This window comes from Mesoplodon mirus, assembly GCF_964341445.2.
Source record: "Mesoplodon mirus genome assembly, chromosome: 17".
Taxonomy (NCBI): Eukaryota; Metazoa; Chordata; class Mammalia; order Artiodactyla; family Ziphiidae; genus Mesoplodon; species Mesoplodon mirus.
Window position 1 is genome coordinate 5,040,467 of NC_138993.1, and position 12,564 is coordinate 5,053,030.

The window sequence follows — 12,564 nt, forward strand, 5'->3', positions numbered from 1 at the left end:
CTTGTCCCCCGAAGAGGGGTTGGACCAGCAAAGGAGAAAAGCAGCCTGTGGATGCGTGTCCCAGACTCCCTCTCCCAGCCCTCATGACACTTGACAAGACAGGCCATTATCCTCGTGGGAGTCCTGGTTTGTTTTCAGAACTGCACTTCTTTGCAGGGACTGCTCATCACCATCAGACAAGGGCTTGCCAAATGATTCAAAGTGATGCGGTTTGTGAAAAGTACACACCTGGGGGAACATCAGACCATCCTGTCATTGTTATCCTCATCCAAGGATGTCCTTTAAACATGTGGTCCCCATAAACAAAGATACCCATACCATTTAAGCCTCTGAACAGTGCTTCTCAAATTCCAGTGTGCGTCAGATCACCTGGAGACCTCTCCGATTCAAGCAGGTCCGAGGTTCCGATTTCTAACGAACGATGCTGCTGACCCGAAGACAACACTCTGAGCAGCAAGGCCTCAGGGCAATGGTCCCCAGACTTGTCTGAACGTTGGAATCACCTGGGGAATTTCCAGACTATGGATTCCCGTTCCCCACCGACAGAAACTGTGATTTAATTGGTCCGGTATATGCTCTGGGCTTGGAAGTTTTAAAAGGTCTCCACGTGATTTTAAGCAAGTTTAGGATGCACTGCCAGGGGGCTTGCAGAGGGAGCATGTAGAGAGCTTGCGGGAAATGAATCCATAAAGAAGACAAACCCAGCATGTAGTAAGAACTGGATAGTTTAGATCATGCAAGGGTAGTACTTTGAAAAGGGTGGTGGCGGATGGGAACACATTTTTTTTTTTTTACATCTTTATTGGAGTGTAATTGCTTAACAATGGTGTGTTAGTTTCTGCTTTATAACAAAGTGAGTCAGTTATACATATACATATGTTCCCATATCCCCTCCCTCTTGCGTCTCCCTCCCACCCTCCCTATCCCACCCCTCCAGGCGGTCACAAAGCACCGAGCTGATCTCCCTGTGCTATGCGGGTGGGAACACATTTAACAGTCGCCTCGGGGTCCATCACAAGGCCTGCGACTCGCGGGCACCTTTTGCTGGGGGGGAGGATGAGGGCTTGGCCACTTTTTCCTCGCTTCCGCTCCTGCCCCAGGGCGGGAGGGGCGGGGAGCTTTCAGAGCATGCGCGAACGCGGGCCGGCGAGGGGCTTCTCGGAGCATGCGCGACTGCGCCGGCGCTCCAGCCCCGCCCCGCCGGGCCGCGCTACCGGAAGTGCAGTCGGACCGCGCGTAGGATCTCCCGGAGCGGTCGGTCGCCCTCGGTTCGCGGCACGTGGCTCAGCACGTGGCCTAGTGCCTGACCCCGGGCACCCTGGAGCCGCCGGCCTCTGTCGCCGAGGCGGTGTCGTCCCTGACCATCGCCGACGCGTTCGTCGCGGCCGGCGAGAGCTTAGCCCCGCCGCCCCCGGCGCCCTCTCAGAGGTTCATCTGCTCCTTCCCCGACTGCAGCGCCAATTACAACAAGGCCTGGAAACTAGACGCGCACCTGTGCAAGCACACGGGGGAGGTAACGAGGCCGAAGGCGTGGCCGCGGGGGGCGTGGCGTCCAGGCCGGGGACTAGTGGTGCGGTGCGCGCCAGGTGGGCGCTGCTCGAAGGTCCCGCGCGTGGGTGCGCAGACGCGTTCAGCTTTGGCCCCCGGGACCGCACAAGCGACCCAGCCATGCCTTAGGGCAGGGAAGGACTGGGGAGGTAGACACGGAGTTCTAGGACCGAGAGGGCTCAGGGCTCACTAAGCAACACCTTCCCCTTCTTTGACCTTGAGTGGTGGCCAGTCACCACGTCCCCATAACGTGTAAATATTTGCAAGGTTGGAATACTCTCTCCCACGCCCACCCCCAACCTGCCTTAAAAGGCCCCGCCTCCTGGGACCGGAATAGAGGAGAACTTTAGAGCACTGGAGGTTTGCAAGCAGCATGTGTTCGTTCATTCATAGTTCAGTACCGTCCTGGCCCGGAGAGCAGCAGTTATGACAGGCAAGGCTTCTACCGTCAGGGACCTTATGCTTTAAGCGGGAGGACAGCGGAATAAGTAGGAATGCGACGCAGTGAAGAGAGGGCTGCAGGAGGGTGGTCGGGAGAGGCCTTTCTCTTGACCTGAATGAAAAGGAAAGGTCCCAGCCCTGCAGACATTTGAGGGAGAAACAGCCTGGGCAGAGAGAACTGCCAGAGGAGCGTGTGGTCCTGGGGGTGGATGCCGGCCAATGTGATTGGGTGGGGGAACCATTCAAGGGGAGCCTGAGGGGCACGCCTGGAGGGTCATTTGTAGGCCAGGGTACCAGTGGGTTTAGAGCCTGCGTTTTGTTTTGAGCGCAATAGGAAGCCTTTGGAAGGTGACAGGTGAGCAAAGGGCGGCTCATGGAGGCCTAGGAATTGGCCGAGCTTCCCGGGATTTGGCCGAGTCTGGCATTTCAGGGCCTCAGCTGAAGGCCCTTAACCGGGGTGCTGCCGCTCCTGCCTCCGCTCCAGCAGTTTCCTGCCTTTCAGGTCATTCCTCCGTGTGTCCTCACGCTGCCCGTCCCCCTGACCCCTGCAGCATTTGAAGGCTGACCGTTCCCTCCCCGGGGCCTTGTCCCGCTCACTGACCCTTTCCCCTGGCTCCTCTCCCGCCCTCAAGGTTCTCCACCTGCCCCACTCTCTTGGCTTCTTCTTACCCTGTGACTGGCTTCCTTCATGTCATGCTTTATGCTTCGCCTCCCTCTCTTTCCTCTCGCCCGTTCAACCCCCCTAAATTCTGGGCCCTGCTACCAGGATGTCCAGACTAGACCTTACGTTTCCTTTCAGACTCGTGGGCTGTATTTAGGATATTGGCACTCCCAGCTTCCTTCACACAGGCTAGAAAACTTGGAGTCATGTCATCCCAAATCTCACATTAATTTGACAGATATTTTTCGAACGTCCTCCATGACGGGCTGTGCAGAGTTCTGTGCACCTGCCCTGGTAACGCAGCTCTTGTCTTCCTGTCCACCTGCTTTGCTACCAGTAGCGTCCTTTGAGGCCTTGGTACCTCCTTCCTGGACTGTTCTGGGACATGTTTTCCATAGTTAAGTGCACAGAACTGGTTATACGGGGGACATGTTTTGGCTTTTCCTATGGGTTCAGAGTGGAGGCCCTTCCTCCCAACTGCTGGGTCCCACGTGGTGGTTGCACTTCGGGCCGTGAGCTGTGTGTGTCCGGGCACCTGTGAGCTTCCTCGGATGTGACACACTTCTGTAGCTGTGCCCGGTGTTCTCTGAGCAGACAGTGGGCTTGTCCAGATGAGACCGCCTGCCCTGGGCTCTGAACGGATGCGGAGATGCTGTGCGGGAGGAGAGGATCAGTGCGCGCAGGCCGCGCTGAGAGCTGGCAGAAAGTCTTTAAGGGGGTCGCTGCTGAAGCCTGGTGCAGGCTAGGAGCAGCTTCACAACACTGTACGGTTCCTGTGAAGGCTGCCCGCCAGTTTCACACGGTATTCCTAGAACAGAATCTGCTGCAGCAGCTCTGTGAGCAGCTGCGGCTTTTCCGTTGTCGTGTAACCCCAGGCGGGAGATCCTTGCCTGGCCTCCTGTAGCAGGTGCTCAGCACTTACTGGGTGGAAACCACCTCTACAGACAGAGTCCACGGCTTTACCCATCAGATAGTTTAGGGCTTAAAGTAACGCCAGAGCCACTGACGCAGGCAGGATTGACGTGCTTTTTGTCGCCTTCCTGCTAGAGACCGTTTGTTTGTGACCATGACGGGTGCAACAAGGCCTTCGTCAGGGACTGGCACCTCAGCCGCCACGCCCTGGTTCACACCGGAGAAAAGCCCTTTGTGTAAGTAGAGATCTGTCTTCAGGCCTCTGAAGTGGGTGGCGTTTGGCACAGAAAATTGGCTGATGACCTTCGAGGTGAAGAAAGCGGAGCTGCTTTCGCCTGCATCTCCTGAGACAGGGTTTGGAATGTGCGAAGAGTGTCTGGGGCCTTGTGGGTCATTGCGTGTGATAACTTCAGGGACGCGTTCATCAGAAGTTGTCTTGAGTTTGCATCCCCTCGTCTCCCTTTCAAGTATATCCTAAACGGGAAATCAACCTCCTAAAGTTCAGACCAGATGGAAAATGGTTCCCTGGCAGATTCTGGGCTCGCATCCTCAGGGTCTTTACGAACCAATCAGCTGCTGGGTTAAGAGACCTAGGCAGGAGGAAGTAGAGCTTTAACAGTTTACCTTCTCTTTCTTTCAATTAAGCCCCCACTCCTCTGCCATGCCAGTGTTAATTTCATTCTTCTCTGATGGAGTTGCTCATTATCTCTGAAAAGGTAGATATTACTGCTTTTCTTTTAAATCAGCTACTTTAAAGCAGTGGATCTCAAATTTGGGGTCCATCAGAATCACCTGGAGGGCTTGTTAAGTCTCAGATGGGAGCAGCCCGCCTGCTTATCAGGAAGGAGCAGTTAAAGTATATCCACACCGTGGAATACTATACAGCGGGAAAAAGGAATGCAGGTGTTCCCTGTGAAACTAAGAAAATCTCTGGGGCTTATTAGTTGAAAAACCAAGGTTTGGAAGAGGGTGTATTTCGGGCTACCTGTTTGTGTGTAAAAAAGAGCAGGGGAGGTAGACAAGAAGTCCTCTATTTATAGTTGCTTCTGTTTGTATAAAGAAATCCTAAAAGCTACATAGCAAAACTAAAGGGCATTGTTGCCTGTCTTGGCAGTGGTGGGAGTCCTGGGTGGGGAGGGGCAGGGGTGGAAGGAACCATGCAGCTGTGTCCCTTTCCACGCTTTTGGTTTCTGAGCTAAGTGACCGTATACTATTTAAAAAACGAAGTCTTAAATAAAAATGGGGCTGGATATGGATGCGCGGGTTGGAGAGAACGGCGAGGGCTCCTCCTGCTGGAGCAGGACGACTGCACTGTCTCTTCCGGCTCGCTCTCCAGCCCAGATCCATCTCGTTAGCGCCAGATCCCCGAGTCCAGCTGCTTGCTGGGCGGCGTTATTTGGCTGTCTCCCTGGTTCCATGGGGCCCAGGTCGCTGACAGTCCACAAGCTTTGTCTCTGGTCTCGTTCTTGTCAGGCGGCATCACTGCCTGCTTGCTGACCCGCAGGACTCCTCGTACTTCCCTCCCGCCCTCCACAGCAGGAGGTCTGCAAGGGCTGCCCTTACCCCTCAGGGCCTCTCCCCTCCCCCAGCTGCCGGTGTCTGCGTGCAGGCGCTGGCCTGCACGCCTCACTTGAAGGCTGTCTCCCTGGCCTTCTCTCAGGTCACCCTCCAGACCGCCTCCCTCCTAAAACTGGGTAGTGGTTTTGAGCACTGCTTATGTAGTGACCTTCGTGCCTGGGCACTTTTGTGGCCTTGCCCCGTTTGCTGGACTCTGACAGGAAGTGGTGGTCCAGCTCTTCTTAACTGGGCAGCAGCACTCCCACCCCCAACTTTGCCAGGGTGTCTCACGCCCCCTGCCTCTGCTGTTTGGTCCCTGGCAGGACTTTCCTGGCCCGTCCTGCCCCACAGTGGTGTTGGGTTAGATGTCTGTGTCAGGATTGAAGTCAAGAGTGACAGAAAACTCAGCCCAGTAGAGGCTTAAACAGGGTAGTCTCTGTTTCTTTTGCATAACTAAGATGCAGAAAGGCCGAGGTGGAGAGAGGCTCTTCCTAACTTCCTCTGCAGTCCTCATGGTCCAAGATGGCTGTCGGAGCTCCAGCTGTCACATAAGCATTCCTGCCACCGGGATGGAGGGAGGGGCAAAAGAGGTGTGCCCCCTTTTTAGACACCTTGTGGGAGCTGAGCAGGATGGGCCAGAATTTAGCTGTGGGACCACGCCTCATTACAAGGGAGGCTGGAAGAAGCTCTGTTGGCTGTGAACCTAGCTGAAAGTCAGCATTTTGTTCCTGAGGTCAGAAATAGCACGTCTTGGAACTTGGGGTGGGTGGTCTCTGCCACAGCACCCCTCTTGTATCCTTCCAGTGGGCCTCTGGGCATTTCTCCCACTGTCACCCTGCACTGTTGGTCTCCAGCTTTTTCTGCCTGTCCCTGTGGATAGCGTGGTGCCTGACAGGAGTGTTATTCAGGGTTTATCGGTGCATGATGGGTAAGATGAGGGCTTGTAAAGGAAGTCCTGCTTCATCCATCCGGCTTGTGAAAACTCATCACAAAAAGAGCACATATTAAAAATCACAAAGAATTTAGATAATTCAAGGTCAAGATGTAGAAGCACTCATTAAGGGGAACTACACCGGCTTGGTGATATGTCACAGGGCCTAATGGTTTATGGTTCTGTAAATATCTGTTTTTTACCTCTAATGATAAGCTGAAACCAGTTTTTTTGTTTGTTTGTTTTGTTTGTTTGAGGTCTTTTTGGAAATGTAGTTTGTAGAGACATTTCAAGCAAAATTAAAGTTATCAGATTCTAAACTGAGAACAGTTTAACTTAAGCATGATTTAAGTCTCAGCAGGGTTTAGACTTTTGGAACTAGTGTTTTTCGTCTTCCCTCTGCCCACTGTATAATGTCTGCTACACTGTGCTTAATTTCAGAAGCCTAACAAGAAAATGCATCTCTCGTTATATATAATCACGTCAAATTGAGAGGCATTATGTGGTATGGCTTAACACTTTGGAATTTGTTAAAGACTTTTTTATTATACTTTGGAATAATTAGCTTTTATAAAGTGGGAGGATGTACACATCTTAAAATTTCTCTTCCCTTTGTTTGTTAATATTTTGGTTTATACAATTTCCTAACAGTTGTACAGCTAGTGGCTGTGATCAGAAGTTCAACACAAAATCAAACTTGAAGAAACATTTTGAACGCAAACATGAAAACCAGCAAAAACAATATGTAGTAAGTATGAATGATTTTATATGCTTAAATTCTGACTTTTTTTATGTTTATTGCCTGTGTGTCTAAAATTTTCATCAACCAAATTTTGTCTGTCAAATATCTGAATTTAGTTTGACACTAGCTATCATAATAATGGCTTATTTTGAAAGCAAACTTTTTTGCTAATTAAAGTATATTATTGGTAGACTACCCCAAGTGAAACGTTTTTTGCTGTTTCATATGTGTTACTCTTCAAAGCTTCTTGAATTTTATAGTAACTAAATGGGTGAAAGTAGCAAGTATGTAATTTCTGCGATATTTTTATCTTGAGAGGATTCTGTTATGAACTGTTCTTGAATTTTTTTTTTGAAACGAACAAACCTTTACTTAAACAGTGCAGTTTTGAAGGTTGTAAGAAGACCTTTAAGAAGCATCAGCAGCTGAAAATCCATCAGTGCCAGCACACCAACGAACCGCCGTTCAAGTAGGTACTTTACGTGGGTGAAAACCTCTTAAAGTTCAGGTGGGGATAAGATTAAAATGCATAGGTTGCATACCAATGCTCAGAAACAGTTTCTTAATCAACATTTTCCTGTTAAGTTGTACAGTGTATGCCCATTTATGTATTGGGGCATTTCAAAAGTTTGTGCTTTTGTTTCTCTAAAAGAAAGATTTGATGTGTTTCAGAATAATTTGTGAAATTAGTACAATTGTGGTTAAGCTTGAAGGGAAGGGTTATGTCTTAACTATTCAATAGAGCCTGTTCAATGGTGTGAAATGTCCTTATGAAGATGCTAAGTATTCCTTTCCTGTAGAACAAAGCTATCTGGGCTTAGCCTGCATCAGAGAGGGTTTCAGGAGAACGGGGAGAGGTGACTGGACATGTTGGAAGACACCCGCAAAGGGCACCTGCTGATGGCTGTCCTGCGAGCCCTGGCTGGCGCTGTGCGCGGCTGGGCTGTCCCCTGCCTGGGACTTGTGGCCGTGACAGTGCCTGTCCCTGCTTGCAGCTCTGCCGCCTCTTCCTGTGCCGCTGGTGGCCTGAGCGCAGAAGGGGCACCCAGAGGCCATGCGTCTGCTGCTGTGTTTTCTTTTCACACCATCCCATGGCAACATCATTAGAAAAACTAGACACAAATGACTCCGGATGACTTAGGTGTTTACCCGAGCCATCTTTCTGTTGCCATGAAAACGGTATATTTTCAGAGGTATAAAGATGAAAACTGTTTAATTTGATCACATAAGCACACACACAAAAAAAGTAATGACTTTTTTCTCTCAGTTTGTTCTGCCCAAGGCTGGTGAAGTAACTTGCATTTCACCTACAACTAGGTCTGAATTTGAAATCCTATTTTTATGACTGGTTTGGTTGTGGGAGGAGGAGACTGGCAGGATGAGGACGACATACTGTTTAAGTGCAGTTCTGTCTGAAAACGGATCAGCTAACGCTCATGTGTTGTTGACTCAGGTGTACCCATGAAGGATGTGGAAAACACTTTGCTTCCCCCAGCAGTCTGAAGCGACACGGGAAGGTCCACGAGGGTGCGTACTGGTGCCTGCTCTGACGGGCACACCAGCAGTAGAGCGTGTTTGTTTAATTCTCTGACTGCTGGAGTCTGTGGTCATCCCGAGAAGCTGAAACTGCGTGGGCAGGGGCTCCATCTGCTTGTTCAGGTTTTATGCTCTTGACCAAAGAGGTGCTGGGTGTCGTGTCTGTCCTTCCACTCCCTGTTGTTGCTGTTGAGAGTTAACGTTTATTGTTTACAGCCGTGCCTGCTTATGCTTCTTCCTTGTGAAAGGGTTGGAACTCGAGCTGTGGCTTTGCTGCTTCAGCTGCTTTTAACCTCTTCTCTTTCCTTTCCTTGTTGGCATTCAAAGGACCTGGATTATAGTTTGAGGTTTTTGGAGTAATCAGATTGTAACTTTTTTCGGAAAGACTTAAGCCAACAGCTTGAATCTCTTCTGTTTCCATGAAGGATTTTTGAAACATATTCCAGTTTCCCAAGCCTTAGAATTTATATGACTTTTTAAAATATTTATTTGTTTGTTTATTTATTTATTTTTGGCTGCATTGGGTCTTCGTTGCTGTGTGCGGGTTTTCTCTAGTTGCGGCGAGCGGGGGCTACTCTTTGTTGCGGTGCGCGGTCTTCTCCTTGCGGCGGCTTCTCTTGTTGGGGAGCACAGGCCCTAGGCGCACAGGCTTCATTAGTTGTGGCACATGGGCTCAGTAGTTGTGGCTCGTGGGCTCTAGAGCGCAGGCTCAGTAGTTGTGGCACACGGGCTTAGTTGCTCCGCAGCCTGTGGATCGTCCCGGACCAGGGCTCAAACTTGTGTCTCCTGTATTGGCAGGTGGATTCTTAACCACAGCGTCACCAGGGAAGTCCCTCCCCCCCCTTTTTTTTTAAGAGGGGACTAGTAGTTGAGTCTTTTAGTTTCTGTCTGGTATTTAATTGGGTGAAGCTCAGGCTGACTGTTACACTGACTAATGCAGTTCAAGTGCTTTGCACAGTGTCCATTTTTGATCAGGGAGTTTTTCTCTGGAATCTTGTTTTCTTTTTTCCCTTAGCTGCTGCTTCCTAGTTCTTTTTTGCAGCATGAAATTTACAAGATATTGACACTACAGGAAGCTGGGGGTGGGCACGGCTATCCTTGGTGGTTTATCCAGGGCAAAGAGCTGAGTAAAAAAAGAGGCAAAGCTAAAGCAGGGGGAGGGGAAAGGGGCCTTGAGCCATGGAGGCGGGGTTGGGGGGGCATCACAGCAGCTGGGAGTCCCTGGGCTGTGTACCCAACCCACTGAGAACAGGAGAGGGAGGGCCTCCTCATGAAGCCCTGCTGAAGGGAGAGCCTATATGAAGGACCTTGACATGCAGTTGTTTGGTTTTACTGTAAAATAAACTTTTTAGTTTTCATAGCTATCTTGCAGTCTAATTTTTTTTGATAATTTGCTTTTTTATGATAATTATTTTCTTTTCAATCTAATTATGATCGGTGTTTATGCCGAGTATTCACAAAAGGCAACACACCAATCTGTGTTTTTTTGTTTTTTTTTGAAATAGGCTATATGTGTCAAAAAGAATGTTCTTTTGTGGCAAAAACATGGACAGAGCTTCTGAAACATGTGAGAGAAGCCCATAAAGGTAAGGCAGGCATGAGGGGCACGATATAAATATCTGCCCCTGTGGAACTGATTGAGTGCTTTTAAAGGGTGAAACATTAAATATGCACTTGAAAATACAGAGTTTCTATAGTATGTCTGGTTAAGTGCTGGGTACCTCAGCTGTTTGACACGTGAGCAGAGATCCGTGGTCCTGGGCCAAGGCCTGTACACATTTTAAAGGCTCGGGCAGGTGAGGCCTCCGGGGAGGCACTGGCTGGTGTCTGCGGGGCAGTGTGGGAAGCGTGCCCTGTGTGTTGGGGGACACGGAAGAAAACTGGTCCGTTTAACTCCCTCCCCTTGCTGCGCCCCCGGGGGGAGAACCCCAGCTGCTTGCATACGAAAACAGGGATTTCATGTCATGTAGGAACTTGGAAAAATTGAGGCCTACTTTCAAGCAGTAAAAACTGGAGTTAGTTTCCTCTCAGATTTCTGATCTATGTGTCCTCATAAGGTTTTGGGCATCGAATATGTCGCTTGATATATTCCATATTAGTTTTTCCTGTATGGTAACACCTGGGAAGTGGGCTCAGTTTGCTTGTCTGCTCCCGCAGAGGACATAACATGTGACGTGTGCCAGAAGACGTTTAAGCGCAAGGATTTCCTGAAGCAGCATATGAGAATTCACGCCCCAGAGAGGGACATGTGTCGGTGCCCCAGGGAAGGCTGCGGCCGCACCTACACCACCGTGTTCAACCTCCAGAGCCACATCCTCTCGTTCCACGAGGAGCGGCGCCCGTTTGTGTGTGAGCACGCCAGCTGCGGCAAGACATTTGCCATGAAGGTGAGCACCCTGCCCGGGCGCCGTCCTTGGGGGCTGCTGGGCTCCAGGGAGCCTGGCTCTAGGCGGCAGATGGGGAGGCTGGGGGAGACTCCGGCCCTTCATTCCTGCTCCAGCAGGAGTGGTTCTCCACCAAACTCTGCGAACAGACAGATTCGCCCCTGCCAGTGGTGCTCAGTCTGGCCCTCAGCATCGCCAGGGAACTTGCGAGAAATGCCCATCCAGGCTCCACTCCAGACCCACTGAATCAGAAGTTTTGGGAATGGGCCCAGTCATTTTTGTTTTAACAAACTTTCCAGGTGATTCTTATGTGATGGAATTTGAGACCCAGTGGCCTCTGGTACCATGTGCTTATTATTTATGAGTCTGCTGATATTTGGGGTGTCCTTCTGGGCCGCCATCATCTGGGGATTGAGAAGGGGAGCAAGAGACAAGGACATGGGGGACCTTAGAGCTTCGGGACACTCATCTAGACTTGGAGACCGTGACCCAGGTGGAGGGGCCCGTGCGGCTTCGAGGACCTGCGCCTGGTTGGTGCTCTCACAGGCACTCGTGTGAACAATGGTAGAGACTGAAGTGGGGGAGAGGCTGGCTTAGCACAGCCCAGACCGAGAGAAAACCACGAAACTGCTGGTGGTCAGTGTTCAAGCCAAAGACAGCAGGACTTGGGTCAGATTTTCCACTGGTGTTTGGCGACGCTGATGACACAGATTCAGTAAGAAGAACCTCCTTCAGCTTGGAAGGGTTTTCAGAACTGGCCCCCCAAACCCCTTACTATGAAAGAACTAGGAAGCCACAGGCGCATGTGGTGAAAATGTATACATTCCTAACCTGGGTCCTTGGAAAAGGCAGTGATTTTAGTCCAGGATTTAAGGAACAGTTCTGCTCCAGTGGTAGAAGTCAGATCCCTCAAGAGAATGTAACAGAAAGAAGGCTGTCCGTTTATTTAAATGACTCATGGGGTTTTCATATTAGCAGACACTAAGTACCAAGTGGCAGTGTTTTACAAATAAAACTGTTTTTCTTTTTCCTTCATTGTAGCAGAGCCTCAGCAGGCATGCCGTTGTGCATGACCCTGACAAGAAAAAAATGAAGCTCAAAGTAAGTTGAGACTTAGTAAGCTATTAATTTTAAAACATAAATTGCTTAAACTAGATGCAATCTATTTAGCATATTTTCAACTACTTATTACTGTGTGAGGCTGTACTACTATACAAAGCAATTGTGTGGACTTCACGTCCTTACTTTACAACAGTAGTTTTGTTGTTGTATATACTGTGATAGTTGTATACCTAATAAGTATACGATTCCAGTAGTTTTGATTTTGAATTCGAGTTACAGTCGTCCCTTGGTATCCATGGGGAATTGGTTCCAGGAACCCCCAGGATACCAAAATCCGCAGGTGCCCAAGTAAAGTTATATGAGGATTTTCGACTGCACAGGTGTCCACGTGCCTAACCCCCCCAAGTTCAAGGGTCAGCTGCATTTGCATATAACCTCCGCACATCTTCCATATACCTTAAATCAGCTCTATGTTACTTACAATACCTAATACAATGAAAATACTATGTAAATTGTTGGCACACGGTAAATGCAAATTTTGCTTTTTGGAACTTTCTGGATTTTTCTTTTTTTAAAAATATTTTTGATAAGCTGTTGGTTGACCCACAGATATAGAGGCCTGCCTGTAATCTGTCTTCCTCATTCCCAAAGGTGAGACCGTCTCGTGAAAAACGGAGTCTGGCCTCTCGGCTCAGTGGGTACATGCCTCCTAAAAGGACACAGGACCAGGGCGTGTCTTTGCCCAGAAACGGGGAGACTGAACTGCCTTCTGAACTGCACTAAAGGCAAG

At 49.7% G+C, this 12,564-nt stretch overlaps 1 protein-coding gene across 1 annotated transcript; it reads left to right on the forward strand.

The window, feature by feature from the left end:
• Positions 1–1,165: 1,165 nt before the first annotated feature.
• Positions 1,166–12,557, forward strand: GTF3A (general transcription factor IIIA; the record flags this gene model as incomplete). The annotated part of the gene is made up of 10 exons (XM_082602134.1): positions 1,166–1,219; positions 1,301–1,513; positions 3,698–3,798; positions 6,702–6,798; positions 7,173–7,261; positions 8,246–8,319; positions 9,834–9,914; positions 10,486–10,715; positions 11,754–11,813; positions 12,426–12,557. The coding sequence occupies 10 exons, from the start codon at positions 1,166–1,168 to the stop codon at positions 12,555–12,557; spliced, it is 1,131 nt and encodes a 376-aa protein (XP_082458260.1).
• Positions 12,558–12,564: the final 7 nt, after the last annotated feature.